The sequence below is a fragment of the Artemia sp. Qi Xiang Cuo genome, chromosome 15, assembly GCF_049724085.1.
Source record: "Artemia sp. Qi Xiang Cuo chromosome 15, ASM4972408v1, whole genome shotgun sequence".
Lineage (NCBI taxonomy): Eukaryota > Metazoa > Arthropoda > Branchiopoda > Anostraca > Artemiidae > Artemia > Artemia sp. Qi Xiang Cuo.
Window position 1 is genome coordinate 22,425,958 of NC_142808.1, and position 21,473 is coordinate 22,447,430.

Genomic DNA, 21,473 nt, shown 5'->3' on the forward strand with positions numbered 1-21,473 from the left:
CCCACAACCCATAGGGCAAAGGTTTTAAGTTGTGCCCTGGGGGTATATAAGAAAGATGTGGGCACAACGTATTATGTATAACTTTTTCCATTAGACCAGGGAACTTCGTATCGAAAAAGTTGTCGTAGAAACTTCGAAAAGGGCTATTTCAATTGGAAATTGGAGTGGCTTGTGCCCTTTTTAATAGTCGAAAGTGACTGGTAGGCAACAAACACCCCGTCCACGCCCACCATTTTCCAAAACATATCCAATCAAAATTTTGGGATAGCCATTTTGTTTAACGTAGCTGAAAGTTCTGGAAATTAGGTCTTAGAGGATGACAACCACCCTCACAGCCCTTAGAGTAAGGGTGGTAATTTATACCCTGAGGGCGTATAAGGTGTTTATAGAAATCGTTGTCGTAGAAACTCAAAAAGGGATCATTCGATTGGAAATCGAAAGGCCTAGTGCCCTTTTTAATAATCGAAAGTGATTGGAAGGCTTGACATTTTTATAGTAAAGATTGATGTGGGTATAATGTATCATTTTTTTTTTGTTGTTGTTGTTGTTTAGACCAGGGCATTTCGTATCGAAGGAGTTGTCGTAGGAACTTCGAAAAGGGCTCATTCGATTGATAATAGGAAGGGCTGATGCCCTTTTTAATAGTCGAAAGTGATTGGAGGGCAACTAATCCCCCTACTACGTCCACCCTCCCAATTGCTTTTATGTTTAAAAAGTAAATGTTGCCTTAAAATTAAATCAAAAAGCACTATGATAAAGCTAATCCCCAATGAGGTATCTCGGTAGTATCCAAAGATTAACTCAGGATTATACTTCCAGACCTTCGGGGATACATATGCACAGATAATTTAGCCCAATCAAAATAGCTTATGTGTATCCAAGCTATCATTGAAAGTAAACATTCTTCTTTGGAAATGGTATCAAGTTTTCTATTTTAGGTCAACTACAGGAGATATGTAACTAAATTAAACACTACTATTTGCATCCAGATTTTTAAAAGGGTCTATGTTGTTAAAAATTGCTGAGAATTTTTTTCCTGCATACAAATAGCAGCCCAAACTATAAATTCTTAAAAAAAACGAAAAGATTTAAAGTATTATTTTCTTTTTCCCTGAAAAGACTATGCCAATATAAAAAGAGCAGAAATTAGTAAAAAAAAACTGTTGCCACAGAATAAGTTTTTCAAATAAAAGTAAAAAACTCCGTTAAACCAAAAATAAGCAAACATAAAACCAAATAATCTACCAATCGTGAAAATACCACAAATCAGCATTGATTAATAAATGAAACCCAACCCGAGCAGAAATTAACATAAGTTTGGCTCAAAAACACTATTCCTTCCCAAGGCCAGAACGAAATTTGTAATTTACTAAAAAAATACGAATGAATGTGCATTGTCAGTTTAATATACATATACTGATATTTGGTAATCAAAATGTTAATATTATTTGATCTATTAAAGTTATAAAAGTAAAAACCTTTGTATTTTTTCAGTAAAGTGCAAATTCTATTCTGACCTTGGAAAGGCATAGGGGTTTTGAGCCCAACTTATATTAATTTCTGCTTGTTTTGAGTTTGACACGGCTATTTATTGTAATTTCAGTTCGTTTTGGGTTTCATTTATTTATCGATGCTGATTTGTGGTAGTTTCCCGCTTGTTAGATTATTTGATTTATTTTTGCTCATTTTTTGTTTAATGGAGTTTTTTATTTTTCTTTGAAAAACTCACTTTGTGGAAATTTTTTTTTAATTAATCTGGAAAAGAGCTAGAGCTAGTATAGAAATATATCTATAGAAATGAATTACATTTTTTTTTGCACAGTGAGCAGAGCACACTGAAGTTGAAGCAGCATTATACTTTGACTTGAAACTTCATAACTTGACCACTTCTTTCAGAAAAGAATTTTGGAGGGTTATTCCGTGTTGATAAGAAAAGAGGGTAAGGGTGCAGTTTAGTTCCCCCTGTAGTGTAGGGCGCAGGAGCCCTGTAGTAAAGGTGCAGGTTAGTTCTCCCTGATAAAAACAATGTATTTCAGCATATACAAAGAAGAAGCCCATTTGCGGCATTTTGTGGGACCCCAAGGTCCAATGCTAGTATCAGATCCCGTGAGTGGCAGTTTACGCTCGTCAAGTTCTGGCTGTACCGGCCACAAGTGCCCCAGGTAAACGGCTTTTTAGCACGACAGGACTGATAGTGACTGCAAAAAGATCAATGCCTCCAGGCAGAGTGAACAAACTCACTTTTGTTACATCAATTGTAACTGAAGTGATGTAACGCCTGATTTAAAATTGTTGGTGTTGTTAAGCCATGGTATCTGACTTGTATAAAGTGTTTATTTATGTTGTTATTTGTTTTTTTACTTCCTTTTCGTATGTATTTGATGATCAGGAGATGTTTGAACTTCAAACTTTGAAATTTATACACACATTAGCCCAAATCATTATCAAGAAGAAAATGACTAAACACGCGATTTTATAGGAACAATGCGATGTTAAACATAAACACAACATAGGTTTCCCTGAGTCTAGTGGCTAAAAATGAGAATTCTAGTTGGTCTGATCGACGGTGCACATAAACACTTTCCGCACGGCCCAACAAATTCCTGTTTTGTCATATTGTTCTTGCATGTTTTTAGCCAACCATTTAAAAATCGTTATTAAAATCAAGTTGAGGTTGAATGTGCTTGGTGAATTGGAATTTTTATTATTATTTTAATCAGAAAAATTGGCGCTCCGTGGCGCGCCGCCGGTCAAAAATTGGCGGCGCACCACCAAAAAAATTCGGCGCGCCTAGTGGCGCACCGCGGCCGATACTAAATCACATATTCGCCACCGTCATGTCGGCGTGGCGCAGCTTTGGGGACCACTCTCAACCTCCCTCTGAAGTACATGACTCCCTGTCATGACATATCCGTTACTCCTAGTCATACTAGGTCTAGTTCTAACGGTTAACGTATATCTACAAAACTATGGAATCTGGGCCTTTGCCTTCCGGTGGTTCTCTAACCATCGCTCGGAGGCCGCAGTACTTTCGGAAAAAATTACCCTTAAAATTTTCTTGCGGTTGTTTTATAGGTGCTGCAGCTAAACAATATTTTGCTTTGTGTCCTGTTTCACCACAGCGGATACAGGTTGGAGGTTTTTCACGTTCCGATTTTCTATGTAGACCCCCGCAAGTCCAGCATTTTATGCGAGTGTTTTTTTTTTTTTCACTAAATTTATTCCTGGAATAATTTCCCCTAGTTGGTCTTGACATATCTATTCTAATATAACTGGACTCTATGTAGTTCAAAAGTTTTTATGGGTTTTTTTTATAATTTCCTACGTTTTGAAATTCTACTCTGGAGTTATTTCTTTGCTCTCCGGGGGAAGTCTTGTCTCCTGAGTCAACCACCGCTGCTCCCAAAGACATGTCTGAGAAGTCCCTATACATTAAATCAATCGATTCAAATCTCTTGGCCAGCACTAATAATTCATCTTTGTCGTCTGTTGCTTTAGTTTGTTCATGAACTTTTGATTTACCAACTCAGATGGCCTTTGTTTCTCGGATAGGAGTTGCAGTTTTTGTGTGGCTGGTTTTTTCATGTAAAAAGGCTTCTTTTAGAAGTCTGTCTAACTAAATCTCTGATTTTAGAAATGTCTAATCTCGTCGCAAATCTTTGGATTTCTCCCCGTGTATAGCAAATAGCTTGGTTATTCATAGCGAGGTCATTTTGTTTCTAAATTCCTATGTGTTTGTCTGAGGATATTAATCCACAAGTGGATTTTATCTGGATATGTTAGTGCCGAGATGGGAGGTGCCTGCTCTACAAAGATATTATAAAGCGTACATGTGACAGTGGCATCTCTATATTGCCCTTCTAGAGCGTTTATTCTAGATTGTGCTTGTTGTAGTGCAATTTCTAAGTCTTTGATTTTGTTTTCATTTGAAATCATGATGATTCTATCATTATAAACTCTTAATGTGGGAAACGTTTTGAACCTTTAAATTGTTTTAAACTACAAAATGAGTTAGTTTATAAATTGCGTAAAAATTAGCTCAATATCTCGATTTAAATTAACCCTCAAGGCTAACAGTATGATTACACTGATGAAGATAATTAACCTACGACACTAGTATCAAAAAAGATTTAAGCAAACTACAGACGATACGGACACTAGAACTTGTAACAAAGAGAAAGACAAAGAAGCTGTCTAAACTTCCTTTTAAGTCAATCTATTTAAAAAAAATTCCTTTAATGAATACTTTTTACAACTTTTCTGTCGCTGCTAGGCTTGACGATAATCGTCAGAAACTGAACACACACCTTCTTGGGAGGAACCGAGGACTAAATTTTACCAAAATGTATGTGTTTTTATTAATCCTCCCCCCCTTAAACGAAAGTTGCACCGAACTTGAGTACCGCTGACACCAGTTGTAAAGTTGCCCCTGCTTATCAGGGCTAAAAATTTGGTAGCGTGTTTTAACTGAGGCTTGGGTAAAAATCGGTACTCAGAATCCAGTGACAGCTGATATATATTATAAAAGGAAATAAAAGGAAAAATACTCTAATTCTAATTATTTTGAATACTTCTAAACCTCTTCTAGGTCTGTTGTTCAATCCACGAATGTTTACCAAAAAAAGAGGATTAAGTTAATTCTAGGCTATCGAATACTTCTAATTGAAAAAGCTACACTTCAATAATCAGACAAGACTTGGGTACCAGTGTAATTAAAATTCTTTGCATCAAGTTATTGTTTCTCAGAAACTATGAATAACCTTTTTATTGGATCTCAAATTAGTTGTATAAACTAAACCAAGTTTTTAGGTTTATATCCTGAAAAGGAAGTTAATGTTCTTTGGAATTTTGATATACTTCAGCTTTTCTAGAGAAAATTGAATCTAGGTACGGAAGAGATTGAAATTCTTAATCTAGCAATTTAATTCCACTTTCTTCCCTAGCCAATCAGTAGAGCATCAGGGCCCCCTCTATATAATATTAGCACGGGTGAGAAATGCAAAAGTGGCTAAAAAGAGGAAACAGAGTCCCTCGTTCGTATACCGTCAGAGAATTCGCTAGGGGAGGAATATTGTATTGTCCTCTAGTTCCAATCTTCTTGTAGATAATATTTTAATAAACGCTACGTAAGTTCCAAAGGTCCCTAATCTGGAAGGAGGAGGCAAAAGCTCTTTAATTTATTCTTTAAGGTTAAGGGGTTTATCTTGTACTTAAACCTAGGTTATTCACAAGTTCCAGTTTCTAATACGAAACTAATTTTATTTCTATTTCAATCCTTAGAAAATGCTGTATTTCATTTAGAGTCCCAAGTCTTTCTAACCGAAATATACCCCAAATCACCAAAATATAATAAAATATCCCGCTTTATTAAATTTATTACTTAACCTGGTCTATCCAGGTGACAGAAATCCTTCAGAAGTTTACTTCTTATCTCAATTTTATCCTCAAAGGGGAATCTAGACAGACAGTGGTAGCTTTTTATCCTAATTTATAAAAAAAAAACACTTACTCATATTCCTTGGTTCCGAGGCAAACTACCCCGAATTGTTTCTCATCCATAAGTTATATTCATTTTGCTACTTGATTCGTTAAAGCCCCCTTCTCCTGTTCTTTTTGCCAATCAACAACTTTTGTTAAAGTTGTTTTTCTTCAGTATTTCAAGGCCTTGCGTTCTCTTTGTTTTATACCCAAAACTGGTCTAAATTAAGTCTTCGAAGATTTATCACGGGTTCAAAAGTCATTCGATTCATGAACAAAGAAGAGTAAATACAAGATTTATGACTAGTTACGCAAAGTGAAGTTATTTTCAAATTCAAGCTAGTTTGAAATTGTCACTATTTCTGATCTATTGAAGCAAAATAGAAATTCCAAGCTTTACTAAAATTGAGTTACCAAATTACATATAATTAAGGCCTCCTTACAAATGTAGATTGATGACAAATAATGTGAACCCTGTGTCGATGGGGTTTTCAATCAAGGCTGGTGGCACAACAGGAAGCTTCAAAAGCTTTCAAATTACTCAAATGATTCTTCTTTTGAGCTTATTTTTAATGTTTTCCTAGCATTTATTCTAGAATATTTTTATCGACAGCCCTTTCCTGAACTTCAAAAAGGAAACTCGTCTCTACTAAATTGAAAAAAACAAAAGTCAGACTATCTAATGATATTAACTTCATTGAATCTAAAACCTCTATCTCCAGCACAAAACAGAAGATGTTAAATGATTTTCTATGATTTTGAGGAAAATAGGTGTCGGCTTTCAGTTTTCTATCGTTTATTTAAATCTCTTATCCTAGCTTTACAAGCTATGGCAAGACCGCCAAATCAATGCTAAGTAGCTTAGCCACACACACTGAAAAAGTTTATAATGGACGAGATAGAGTGATCCATTGAGGTATAAAATCCCCTTAAGCGGAAACCTATACAACCGTATACGTCTAAAAAAATTAGAAAAACAGAAAATCACTTTTTAATGAAAAGAACTCCAAAACCAGTTAAATGGGTACCAAGCTCCAAAATAGGAAAATAGGGAACGTCTTTGAAATGTCAACAGAAAATATTCAAAATAAAAAATTATTATAGAGCTCTAGAAAATACAACTTCGCTGATTGTTGTAGCAAAAGATGGGCAAGGTGTTTCAGCTGTCTTGTATTATCTGTTTTTCGCTGATTTTTCACCTGTGTCTCTTTTTTCGTTTTTTTTGTGTCGGCTGCTACCAAAAACTGTATACTTGTGTGTGGAGTTATATTTTTATTTTTATTAATAATTGAATTTCTATTTAATTCTTATTTTTTAAGATCATTATACACCCTTAAGCATAGATGCCGCTATAATGTTTAGTTGTTATTACAGTAGGCTATATCCATTAATATCCACTATGTTCACTATATCCACATAATATCAACTAATTTTCAAATGGATATTTTTACTTTATGCTGTGTTTCCATCGCCTTAGGAAAAATTATTAATAGCAAGTGATAGGTGTATGCTAATAAAAATTGCAAATAACAATTGACAATGAAATTCTCTAACAATTCAAAATTTTACATGAGCAAATTTTGGATATGCTTAGGGCTTTGAATCCATGAATTTGAAGAGTAAACCAACTTTGCAAATATCTTCAAAAAATTCGCAACATATTTAAAAAAATGAATCTCCGTAGAAATTGGAAAATACATTTGCCCCCCCCCCAACCCTAAATTCTCCTGAACTGTGCAAGACATTTCATTTTTCATCTTTATGGTTAAGTATACTCTTTGTTTTGCACATTTTGTAGCTTTTTAATTTCACTGCTACCTACCTCACAACTTTGTCTTTTGCATGTTGTTCAGAGTCCTGCACCACCAATGTCACCAAATCCACCAATGAGTGAAGATGGAAATGCAAAGTGAAGCCAGCTTTGTTCTGTGAGCTGCACAGCCATGTGACTATTCACGCTGAGAGATAAAAACTATGATGGTGTAGAAGTGGACTTTTCAATTTCAATGGAATAGTGTATTTTTAATTTGATCATCGTCTTTCCGTATTGTTTTAGTTTTGTAATTTAGATTACCTATAGGCCCGCCCAGGGTTGGCTTTTAAATTATACAAAAGCTACAGGCAAATTTTGCTTTGATCGCTAGATTTCCTGTGGCCAGATGAAAAAGTTTGGGCTAGTATTAGGTCTGTTTTTTTTCACATCAGAAATGAGTAAATTACTTCTCTAGGCGGGAAAACCGTATCTGAATTAAGTAAAAGCTTCCTTTTTATGCACTAGTAATCATATACTATAGATAGCCTTTTTTAATTGGTGTTTAAAATTAAATGTGAATGTTTCTACTTACTTAGATAGCAAAGAAAGTTCAAGGAATTTTGCTTTCAATTTGATACACCAGCCGGAATTTATAGAGCGACGTCACTTGGTCATTTTTCTCCAAAGAAATTACCATCTTCTTTAAAAATGTAGATTAAGGGAAGATCAACTATTAAAGCTTTTGGTGTACGGAACAGCTTCTTCGATTTATGTCTTAACCACATTTAAAGGCTAAGCTCTCAGTGGTATCTGACTTTGATTTGATAGCTGGATACCACATTTCCTGGTTCAAAGTGACTTCATGTTGCCGACCGTTTGGTTCGCTTTTGTCTTAGATCATATAAAAAAATTCGTCCTTCCTACCTACAAAATTTTGTTTAAATTAAGTAATTGCTTCCTTTTTATACACTTGTTAAAATATATTATTTGTATACTTTTTAGATAGGTGTCTAAAATAAAACTTGAATGTTTTTCTTATGTAGTTAAACTTACTAGATAGTTATTTTATTTTACTTTACTAGTGATTTTGCATTCAATTTAATATACCTGGCGGAATTCGCAGAATAGCGTCGTTTGGTTGTTTTACTCGACAAAGTTTACCGTTAGAATTTAGTTTCAGGGGAGATCAAGTGTTAATACTTTTGGTGTGAAAGCGCTCCTTCGTTTTGTTTCTGAAACATACTTTAAAACTCTGACAGAAGTCGAAGTTTGATTTGACACCTGTATATCACATCACTTGAAAAAAGTATCTTCCTGTTGATGGCTGCATTTTTACTTGTGTCTTGGGTCAAAGCCCAACGTGTAAAATTGACTTTCAGATAAGTGTTCTTCTTGTACACTTGTAAAAAATATTTTTCACTTTTTCAAAAAATTTTCCAATAGGTATCTTAAGAAGTTTTAATGTTTTTAGATATTTAAACTACTAAGAGGAACATAGGGAATTTTGCTTTCAATTTCGCATACTAGCTGGAATTCACAGAGCGATGCCATTTAGTCATCTTTAAGGTATGAAACACACTTTAAGGCTCTGACAGGATCCAAACTTTGATTTGGCAGCTGGATATCGCATTTTATTTCGCTTATTATCTGCTGGATATCGCTGATAAAAGTATTTTCATTTTGGCAATTTTTTGGTTCGTGTTTGTCTCAGAGAAAAAAAATCGGTTCTTTGAAATTGCGTCTAAGATAAGTAATTGCTTCGATTTGGGTTAATCGTCTTGCTTCACTCATAAAGATATAATAGCGGCGTTTTTTAAGCTGTGTATCTAAAAGAAGTTTTTGTTCTAGGAAAACTTAAAAAAAAACTTCACTATTACCACCAGGAACTTACATAGCAGCGTCGCTTGTTCGATTTTGCTTGACGAAATTTGCCGTGTTTTGTCAGTATTTGAAACTAATGATCCCCAAAAATATCATTTTTTAGATTTCAAATTCCTGCCATTCTCACTAATCGTAAAGTGAGCCTTGAAAAAGTAGCATATAGTAACAAATATAAAAATGCACCTGTATTGAATATGACTGAAACTAACAAAAAATGCAGGAAGTTCAATTAGTTTCTATTTATTTACAGAGAAAAACCGTCGGAGATACTTCTCATTAAACAAAACTGAGACATTCCACACAAATATAAACTAATACGGTGTGAAACTCCAAAAGTCTTCGAGTTGTCTTTGGAGTTGATGTCATTTGAGTTTATGCGTTTCGCCAAATAGACCTTAACCAAACTTCAAATTTAAAATTAGAATTGACGTTGAATAAGGAGCAAAAAAGGACGAAATTAAACACAGCAAAAGGACAAAAAAAAAACTAATTATAATAAAAAACATTAAAAAAATTAAAAAATGTAAAAAATAAATATTAAAAAACAATAAGGTGTGGAATGTTGAGTTGAAAAGAAAACATTTAATCAACTTATTTTGGATTATATTCAGTTGAACAGTTGCATACAAAGAGGCTTTTTGTGGGCAAGTGAAATTGAGGGAAGGCAACATGTTAAATAAAAATTAAAAGCTTTTTAAGCTTTTTTTAAAGCACAGTAAACTGTGTAAAAGCATAAAAAGTTACAGGGAAAGTGCAAGCACGTCAGGGTATTCAAAATTCTCATGTCATTTTTTTTTCAAATCCAAAAGATTGAAGGGATTCGGAAATTAAAATTCTAAAAGCTGCAATTAAAGTAAATTACAGATATTATAAGACCAGTTTCGAGATACAAGCGGAGAATTGGACAGAGGGCCCTCCCTCAAGAGTGAGTAGTCACACAAATGACGTTTAAGTATGAGAAACGCATATAGCTATGTATATGCATTTTAATCAAACAAAAAATGAGAATCTAATATCAGATGCATAAAGCCTGTGTAAGCCCGAACTAGATCTGATGATTTTTCATCTTAAATGTATTTACTTCACTTTAAAAACGCTTCGTGGATTCATAAGTGAAATCAAGCATTGCTTGATATTACTGTTACGATAATTTACCTTTTTTTGCTACATATTGTTATGTAATGGAGGGTGGTTACTTTCTGGCTAGAACCTCGATTTCTGTTTCACACAAATGATGTCACACAACGTCACACAAATGACGTTTAAGTATGAGAAACACATGTAGTTATGAGACAAAAAATGAGAATCTAACGTCAGATGCATAAATCCTATGTAAGCCTGCACTAGATTAGATGATTTATCATCTTAAAACTATTTACTTCAACTTAAAAACACCTGCTAAAATGAAGATTTGTGGATTCATATATGTAATCATAAGCTTTGCTTACACATTTATTAACATGTTACGATACATTACGTAGTTTTACGTTATTCTGCTAATAAAGTTAGTGATAGATAGTTTGGTGTTTTTAAACTTTAATAGAATTTTGGCTACATATTGTTATGTAATGGAGGGTGGGTACTTTCTGGCAAGAACCTCGGTTCTGTTTGGTGAGTCCGTCCGTAGTAATAGTAATGGTATTGAGTCATTGCCTTTTAGTCTGAAATAGGTGTAACATAATCTTAGCTTCCTTTCAAGCCTTCGATCAAAGAGCATGGTAAACTTATAAGAGCGGAAATTAGCGCCATTGTTGTAAGAAAATACCATCAATACCATCAGACATTTCAAGACTTGTTCTTCTATTAAGGTACCCTAAACTATTACATACATGTCTTTTCAGATACCTAAAAGTGTAGGGGGGAGTAAAAGTACAGATCTCTGCCACCAGTGGACCTAGGACTTTTTGGGGGGATAATAACAAAAATTTGGGAAGAGAGGGGTGATAAAATCTAATTTTATTTGATAGTTTGACTAAGAATTTCCTAAAACTTTAAGAAAATTTAATTTGGGGAGGGGAGGGGGACTCTAGACTGCGTCCAGATGTGCTTGTGGCTGCGTCCCTAAGAGGACGTGCCAGTCTAACGTCAACAAGCCTACTTAATCTGTCAAGATTTTCTTAAGATAACCTAGGTCTAATTTCTGCAGACTGAATTTCGACTTAAGATAATTCTTAGATATTAATAGACGTCAACTAACATCATTTAGGGAGAAATTTTAGCTTTAATCTTACTAAACAGCAAATAAACTATATGGATTCTCCTTTTTTTTCTTTTTTTTTCTTTTTTTTTATGTCCTACTTTTTTCATACAGCTTCCTGATCCTAAGATGCTAATGCTAGTAGCTTTAATTCTTAACTTCCCTTGTCAAATGGCCAAAAAAATGACTCTTAGAAGTTTTTCACTCTCTTTGCCATCTAGTATAAATTGTTTACATTTTAAATTACATTCAGTTTTACCAAAGAATTATAACTTTGCACAATATTGAAAGTATTTAGTTTGCAGTATTGCAGCAAGAGATTCCTTGTTATTAATTTTGTTTTGTTTTCCTTATAGCGAATTTGTTTGTGAACCGTGCACTTTCTGGAACTCGTATAAATAAATATATAAAATTCAAATTATTTTTTTTGTTTAGTCTTAAGATTTGGTGACTCCCTACGACCCTTGTTAGCAAAATAGTTTTACCTTTCTATTCAGTTGACATATGATCTAAAATAATAAACGCGAGGAAAATCGGGACATCCAGTGCCAGCTTCCAAAAAGTTTGACATAATAGTGCCCCTCAATCTCTTGTAAGCAGAAAAATTGTATTTGTCTGTTCAGGTGAACAGAACAGGCCAAGGAAAGAGAAACAGACAGAGCTGTAGACTTCAATCTTAGCTTTCTTAAATTTAATGATTATTTTATGTTTTAAAATATACCTACGATTTGCCTGTTTTTTACTGATTGAGAATCCTTTAATTGGCCCAGGCTATGTTTAGTTAAGTTTACGTTTTACTTTTTCCTATTTTATTTCTATTTTTGTGCAGAACCCAAACCAATGGGGTGCCCACATTCAGAAATCACGTGCGGGTGCCAAGCGTGGCGGACATATGTCAAGTGTCGTAGACGTGTGAATGCGTGTCGTTAGCCAGGCCCAGCAGGACGGAAACTGCACCAAGTATAGGAGAACTGTGCGGGACACTTGGCGTTCTGTGAAGAACACCAGGTGGCGGAAAGTTGCCCCCCTTCGCCCAAACCTTTTTTTCAAGCTTGATCTTTTAGATTTTGCACAGATTTATTACCTGAATATAAAATAGATAATATAGAAAAAGTATTGAAAAACTCAAGCAGGTAAACTAGAATTCTGGCTATAAGCCAAATAATAAAGAGATGGACCTGAATAACAAGTTTTGCCGGCTTCAAATATCAAAGGAAACCTATGCTGGAGGCCAGTAGCAGTTATAGGCCTCATAATCTGGTGGGGGGAGGTATGTCAGGAATTAGAAAATAAAAAATATAAAGGAATTTTATTCCAGATGTCAGAAGAACTGGGGGGGGGGCAGTTGCTCCTGCACAGGCCTAGAGCCACCACTGCTGGAGGCATGGAAGAAAAAGCACAAAGAGCTTGCCAAAACACAATCTGTCTATGGTCTATTATATATGAAAGTAAAGTCGTCAACTTTATTGTAAACATTGGAAAATTTGAGGGCTCTTAGGACAGTTTTGCCTTGACCCTGAAAGTCGGGCTGGAAAATGAAAGGGTATTTTTCATCTTTTTTTCATTATCCTTAGACCTAAAAGTCTTGCAGGAAAGAAAAGAAAGGGTTCTCTGCTTAATTTTGCCTTGGCCTGCAAGTCTGACTGACAAAAAGAGAGTCTGAATCTGGATAATTATACTCTCCATTTATCAAGAAAAAGATGCCCTTCAAAATTTGTTTTTTGCTGTTCATAGGATTGTTTTAGACCAAGAGTATCTAGATCTCATATGTAGCATTGATTCAGAGTTCAGAGAGTTAATAGCAATTCAATCGGATAAAATACAGGATTAAATCTGGACAGCTTGCGTTACCAATTTTTACCTGTGTGTGGCTTTGTGCCAAAATTGCGATTATCTTTTTTGAAGACAAGAAAAATAATTTATTGTTTTGTACGATACTAGATCAAATTAAGGACTACACTTGTACATCAATAAGATCCAAAGTGTGAAAATGACAAACCAAACAATAGAGGCCGAGAAAATGCAAAATGCCCAGTTTTTACGAGAAATAAATTTCAAATTGGATTTATTACCAGCGCTTTCGGAAAAAGTTAATGCGATTCCGGGACTTTCGGATAATATTGCTGCCTTACAAGTACAGATGAATAGCATTAGTACACAGCTATCTAGCAATGCTAAGACAAATGAAGAAATTAAAAAGAGCTGGAAAATGTGAAATCAGACCTAGTAATCACATCTGAACGAGCCAACCAGCTCGAAGCAGAGCAGAAAAGAACAAATTTGATTATTTATAGTTATACTCCTCAACACCTTGGCAACTATACTGTGAAGAAAGAAATTATGGATTTATTAAACCGTGCTAGGCCATATCCCAAAATAAGTCAGGGGGATGTACATGACATTTTTATATTGAAATCATGGCCAGTAGTAGTGCAGCGGAGTTCGGTCGAAATCAGAGAATACGTCTTAAGAAATAGTTCCTTATTGAGAAAGGTAGGTCTATCGGTGGCCCAAGATTACACGGCTAAGCAAAGAGAAGCCCGTAAACACTTAAAGGAAATTAAGAATCTTGCACAGAACGACGGCCGTGATGCAAAGCTACGAGGTGACAAGCTGTTTATCCAAGGCCGACTATTCAGGTACAATGGAAAGGCTGTGATAGAGGTTAAAAGTAACTTGGTGCCATTTAAAAATCTTGGTCCACCTCCTAGTGCTAGGCTCCCAAATTACCCTGCTGTTATCCCGATAGGGCTAGATAGTGATGCCGAGACAGTGATACCATCAACATCCTATTCTCAGGCAGTATCGGCAACTAAAAGACCTGCTAGTGCTGTTATTAGCCCTAATGACCTACATCGACCAGGCACTCGTAATGTGGCACCCGGAGGAAACCATTCTCCAAGAAAAGGACTTGACAGAAGACCTTACAGTGGTTTTTCCTGTGATTTTGTTGATAATAGACAGCAAGTGTTAACAGATATTAATAGTCGCAGTCGTGAGTATTACCATTTTGCCTTTTACCCGACAGAGGCCAGGAACGAGAAACTCCAAGAAATGGCCAGTGATATTAATGCACTGACAGAAAGCATAGACGCATAGGAAATAAAGAGCCATACACTGAGTTTAGTGTAATGGAACATACAAGGACTACGTGATAAGTTGCCTTATTTAATATGATGAATTACTTTCGTTTGATGTGATTTCGTTTATTGAAACATGGAACGATCATTCTCCTATATCACCTCTCCCAGGATATTTGGTTGAACAGCTGGTGCGTAAGCCAGCGAGAAATAATAGATATTATGGCGGCATTTTGGTTTTCATTAAATCATCAGTTACTGATGGTTATGGAAGAGTTAATGTAGTAGATCTGAAAACTTACTTTGGCTGCGTATTTGTTTTAAATGTGGGAATAGATTAATTTTGGGTGTTGTGTATATCCCTCCACAAAATAGTTCGTATAGTCGAGGAAATACTTGGGAACTTTTAGATGATGAACTGTCGCTAATACAAGAAAGCTATAGTGATTTTGAGTGCGTTTTGATGGGGGATTTTATTGCTTATACCGGCATTGAGGTTGAGGTTCCAGATTTATTAATCCCAGATTTAGGAGACTTGGTCCCAATTTGTTGTAGAATACCACGAAGTAATAAGGATGAAAAAAGAAAAATAAATGTTTGGGGAAGAAAGCTCCTGGCGCTTTGCGAGGAACATGGTCTGATCATACCGAATGGAAGGTTTGGAAATAATAAGGGTCTGGGTGAGTTTACTTGCCTTTCGGGCCCAACATCAAGTGTTGTAGATTATGCGCTGATTGATACGAAATTTGTACCTGAATGAATTGATATTGATGTACTAGATTTAGTTGGATCCGATCATAGAGCTATTAAGCTTGGATTGAAGACTGGGAAGCTTCATGATCGTGTTCTTTGAGTTATAAACTTATGTAATGGGTAGCTAATGTTAGAGGGTTTACAAAAATAAATTAGATATTATTTAACCGATAAGGATCATAAACATTTAAAAAGGAGCTTATGAAGTTGCATGTAACAAATAAGTTGAAAGCGTTAGAAGAAGATGGAAAAGATATACATGGTATAATTATGGAGTTAAACGCCAATTCATGGCCTGATTACCTGGAAAGCTTGGAAGGTGATTGTGCAGAAATACAAGAGGTAGCACATACCACAGAGATGGTTGTTTATTCTATGAAGGAACATGATTATGATTTAGTAGGGGAAGTGAGTAATGATGAGATTAAGTTTGTATTCAAGAATTTAAAAGGAGGCTCGGCTGCGGGTGTTGATGGTGTACCAATAACATTATTTAAGAATTTTCTTTCAATTTTTATGTCGATAATTGTTTTTCTTTGTAATAAGGTGTTAACTTCAGGACGATGGCCAATTGAGTGGAAGAGATCATTGCTTATGCCGCTTTTTTAAGAGAGGAAACCCTAAGTTGCACATGAATTATCGTTTAATAGCGCTTGTCCCTGCTTTAAGTAAGGTAATGGAGAAAATACTAGATACCACGCTTTCTAAATAGTTAAATAAAAATAATATAATACATGAAGAACAAGGAGGTTTTAGGACAGGTTACGGGATAGTAGATGAAATATTTATTTTAAAGGCATTAATTGATAAATATGGAAAGGGAAAAACTTGTCTTTGTGTGGGATTTCGGGACCTTCACACGCCATTCGACAGTGTTGATAGAGAGCTATTGAAAGGTGCTGTGTTTAGAATTGGGCTCCCTCATTTTTTTGTAAGGTTGATAGTAAGTATGTATATTTGTGTGAGTGGAATCGTGTTAGTTGGTAACAGGTTTTCTAGGCTATTATATAATATTTTATAATATTTCTATAAATGATGTTGTTGATTATCTAGAGAATAGATGGGCTCCAAAAGTTAGTCTAGGGACCCATAAACTATCACTACTATTATTTGCAGATGATATTGCTTTGGTGGCTAGTACACTGCAAGATCTGCAGACGCTTTTGAGTCTTATAGAAGAATATTCGCAGATGAAAAAACTAAGGATAAATATTGAAAAGAGCGAAGTCTTTATTTTTAAAACAAGGAAAACAAGTAGCGAAGATAATCATGAATTTCGATTATAGAGTAAAGAACTGAAAGTAAGCAAAATAAAAAGATATCTAGGATTTGTTTTGTCGGAAAATGGACGTTTAAAGAGTCCTGTTGATGAACTAATTAATAGAGGTAAAGTGGCCATGTCTGCAATTTGTATAAATCTGAAGATAGTGGGAATTGAAAACCTAAAAATACATAAAAGAATATTTAATACAGAAATGTTACCAGTAATAAAATATGGAGCAGAGATTTGGGGCGGAGAAGCGGCACAAAATTTGGAGTCTCTCCAGCTCCAGTATTACAAAAGACTGTTTGGATTACATCAGACAACTCATTCACAGATTCTGAAAGGTGATATGGGCCTGTTTTCGTTAAAACTACGTAGGTCTATCTTGATACTTAGGGTTTGGTTGAAACTTTTTGGGTGTAATGAGGATAGACTAGCAAGAGCTCCTTGCTATCAAATCTTGGGGTATGTCTCATCACTGTTGTGGCCGTCCTAAAGCAGGTCATTACTAGTAAGAGTAGGGATGCCTTAATTATGCAATGAAGGTCTTGGTTCCCGTGATCTACCAACAAATTTAGTAGGCCAGGTACGATTTATCTTAGAGGGTCAAGAAATTCAGTATTTGCAAGGGCTGGTTTTAAATTCTGCTACATTGAATCATTATAATCAGGTTAAACCTAGTTTTGGAGAGTAAATTTATTTTAAATTTAATTTACCGGCTATGATTTTATGTCAATGGATTCAGCTTAGGGCGAATTGCCTTTCAATCCAGAGCAGGCAAATGGTGTTCGACAGGGGGATAGCACATCCTGATGGTCGGTATGTGTGTCCTCTTTGTAGGGATGAGGACGAAGATTTGGACCATTTTCTGCAAAAGTGCCCGGTGCTCTCTGATTAAAGGGAAAATTACTTACATGGGATTGTTTTGCTGCTTCCTAAAATTTTACAAAGTAGTAATCCAACCACAATATTTCGTATTGGTGTGTACATAGAGAAGGGATTAGAAACAAGGAAAAGTTTTTACAATTAACTATTATTTATTATATGGAATTAAACTGACTTTCTCGATAATTTACCATAAGGTATTGTTCGCTATGTATCATGTTAATGTGTGTTTCGTAATTTGTTCTGTTGTGATTTCTTTATTTTTCATAAATTTTTGTGTGTATATGGCTCTTGGGCTTTTGAAATACACTATCTATCTATCTATCTATGTTTCTGGTCTGCATTGGAGAAGGTCTTACAAGAATGGAATAGAGCCCCAAAACTTAAATTTCAAATTTGATTCTTGGAAAGAAAATGTTTTGCTAGTATAACCATTTTGTTCTGAAACAACGACGAGACGAAGACAAGTATCCAAGTTTTTTCATTACAGGAAGGGATTAGCTGAGCTTCTAGGGCTGCCAAGCCTCATTTTCCCGATTCATATCTTCAACAGGGTTCATATTTAAAAATACATGATAAAAAAACTTGTTATCACACTTTTCTTCTCAAAACATGTAAGTGATCTTTATAAGTAGTGTGGTTTTTATACAAAATCTGTTTGAGACTTACTTTAAGGGGGGTGAGGGCTTATAGCTTCCATACAAATCAAATTTTCACATTAAGCTTTAAGGGAGGGAGTGACTGTAAAATGCTGCTGGGGTGGGAGGGTCTTTGAAGCTCAGAAGATTGATTCATTGGTTGAGATTTCTGGAAAACCCATAGGATCAAATTAGAGGGAAGGGAAACTTAATCCCTTAAGTTTTAGTAATACAATTAATTTGAGTGTTTCGAATTTTTTGAGGCGTGGTTCCCTTCTCCCATTACTGGGGACTCTTTTAGAGGGGGAATTTGGAATGCAAGGGAAGGTTAATAGGAGGAAATTTTTCTAATATGAAAACCAACGACCCCCCCTCAAAAATCCAGTGAAATGTAAAAGGGATGGCAATTTTGATGAGCGTTTTGTCAGCAAGCTCAACAATGCAGTAAACTTTATTATATAATAAATAAGAAAATTATGACATGAATTTGCCTTTTTGACATTTCACCCTCCCTCACCTAAATCTTTTTTGGGATATACTTTATTCAGCTATGACTTTACCAAACAAACCAATTTTCATAAATTCTTTTTTCAATTTTTAAATACCGAAGTTTTACATATATTTCTCTAATTAAGCAGATTAATTCTTAAAGCATCGTTACAAAAAAAACTGAAAAATTACTGCTGGCATGGAAGTTGAACCCAAGATTCTTTTGTGACTAATCGGTGCTTCCCTGCAGCGCTGGTGGTCAGTTTATATATTTCTGCGTGATTTTTCTTTACAGGATAAAAAATATATTGTCTTTAACTTTTATATCAATTTATTAGGCGATATAAATGTTCTAAAATGGGATGGGGGTTGACCAAGCCCATAATTTTTTTTTAACTTGATGCGGCTTCCTTTTTCCACTTAATAGAGAATTAAAAATCAAAAGGATCTGCTGTTAAAAAGCTCGAGGAAATGTAAACTGTAGCATGGAATCATATTTAAGGACCACAAAAATGTTGTATGCAGCGCTTGGCTTCCATACCTCGTATTTAATACTATTATCCATCACATTAGACGGCAAGTTTACCAAGTTTCTTATTAAGACAAAGGTTTGGAGATATCTGAAGATGGTCGTCCTCTCAACGGCCTTGGGGGGCACCAAACGCTTAGAAGCTGTTACCACGACCTTTCATCATGAATATATCATGCTGCTTAATCATCTTTAACCTAAAATTAATAATTAGCTTTTATTTTGTTTTATCATCACAAAATACTCTGAAAACTCTTTCACACGGAGGTTTTCTGGTCGACTTCATCCGACCAAGCTGATGTGTGGGCGAGATAGCCTTCGGAATATTAAAATATGTATTTTATTTTTAGAGCAAGTCAACGGCGTCAACTCCCTTGACTCCTTTAACCGAGTATGTTCTGTTCTCCCAAGATGCAGAGGCAGAATTAGAGAGGAATCAAAACATTCATAACAATGGTCAAAATGATTTGACACACTCTTCAGAAGAACGAGAGGAAGGCAATCCAGCTGTTGATGAGAGTCAGGAAAAAACAGTGACTCAGACCAAGGATTGGAACAACGAAACTGATGAGATTCTATCTTCTTCACCAGAACAAAGAGAAGAAAAGAACGAAAAGCAAGAAACTTGTAAGGAAATTACTGACTGTCCAATAAATGGAAATGATAAAGGAACTGAAGACACTGTAAATAAATCTGTTGTGAATGCATCACAAGACTTGAAGGACGCCACAGTTGAGGCAGAACATGTGACCCAGGAACACGAGGAAAAATATGAAGAAGACTTTGATGAGGCTATAGTCTCAGAAGAGGACGTCGAAGAAAAACATGAAGAAGACACGAAAGAGATCTCTCATGAAGATAGAAAAGAAGTTTCTGAAAGGATAGTTGAAGAAAATTTGAAAGAAGCGTCCAACAAAAAAACTGAAGGAACTAATGTAGGGCCAGTCAAGGAGGAAGCATTAGAAAAAATTTTTCAAGAAGAAATTTCAACTGCCGAATCAAGTGAAAATAATACAAAAGGATTAGAAGGAATAGATAAAGACGGTTTCATTGATCAAGAACAACCCCCTGAAAACCTTATTGAAACTGAAGACGAAAAAAGTGAAGATGTACTGACGAGAGCTAATCAAGAAGATGAAAACACGACAGATACTGAAGCTGGTGAAGAAAAAGAAAAATTAAATGTTTGCACAGATGCTGTTAGAAACGATGGATTTCTGGAAAACAAAGAAAGTACTACAGCAAATGTAGAAGAAAACACTGATAGGCTAATTGAGATGCTCTCGGAGACCGGAATAATTTTGGAAAAAGAAAATGTACTTAAGCAGCTAGTACCTATGAAAAAACAAGAATATGAGAATGTAGATGTACAAACACACACTGAAATAGAACAAGTTGATTTTCCTGTACACAGTATTTCAGATATAGTAAAAAAACAAGATGGGAAAATTTTATCAAATTTAGGAGAAACAAACAGTGTAGAAGAAACTGGAGAAGAGAGTATTCTTAATGAAAGTGATGAAATAACTGAAGAGCTAAAAGCAGGAACGTTACAAGAGGAAAAAAATAAGCTGAATTACCCTGAACAAGTCATAAAGAATGAAACTGAAACTGCCTCTCATCAACCTGGAGATATCAAAACTGATAAAACTGAAGATCAGTTGGTGAAAATACAACCACCGAGGAAAGTTTAGCATGCTAGTTACGTATATTTTTAGGTCTTTGAAGTCCTAACAAATTTCAAAGATATTTCGAATATATTATCTTATATACTCTAATCTTGAAAGATCAGATGTAAAACTGAATTCATTTGCTTACTTAAATGTCTGAATTTACTTTTGGATTAAGTAATGTTAATTGTTACCAAAAAAATAGTTCATTTGGATTTATTTAAATAAATTTGTTTTCATAGAAATTTAGACTTTGTTATGATTGTCTAATATAGACTGTTTCTCTCTTTGTTCATTGTTCTTCTTTATACTCGATCTGGTAGTTTCTGTTTGTTTTAAGTTTGAATGGATTATTTAATGTAATTTCTGGTTTGTTTTTTTTGCTTTCATTTAATTATTAATTTTGATTTAAGTTCGTTTTACGCTTGAATTACTCCTTGACTTTATTCCTGTTCCTTCACAGGTTTAATGTGGGTCTTTACTTTTCTTAAAAATACTTCTTACATGGAAAAAATGTCTCTAAATTAATTTATACTCATTTTTAATTAACATATGTTTTAATTATTAATTAAAGGTATAATTGTAAAGCTATTTTCGGTTTTTGTTCTTAAGAATCAAGGTTTTGATTGCTATTTATATATCTTTAAAAAAAAATTGTAACAAATGTAATAGCAATAATTCAATAAACGTTGGATGGATGGGTATTACGAATATTATTCAAATAAATGGATTGAAAATCAATACAGTCTTTGGTCTTCTATAGGTTTAAGGCCGTTCTGACCACCATTATGTTATCGACTATCCCAATTAAAAATCCAATTAATAAAATAGAATAAAATTATTAAGAATCCCAATT

The 21,473-nt window shown here is 34.8% G+C and overlaps 1 protein-coding gene across 2 annotated transcripts in view; it reads left to right on the forward strand.

Annotated features, from left to right (window-relative positions):
- LOC148943453 (uncharacterized) overlaps positions 1–20,656 on the forward strand; it is a 102,840-nt gene extending 82,184 nt beyond the window's left edge. For both annotated transcript variants that reach the window (XM_089101738.1, XM_089101739.1), the window contains exon 6: positions 19,298–20,656. In XM_089101738.1, coding sequence (XP_088957864.1) covers positions 19,298–20,641 — 1,344 coding nt within the window. In that variant the 3' untranslated portion in view covers positions 20,642–20,656. The remainder of the gene's footprint in view (positions 1–19,297) is intronic.
- Positions 20,657–21,473: the final 817 nt, after the last annotated feature.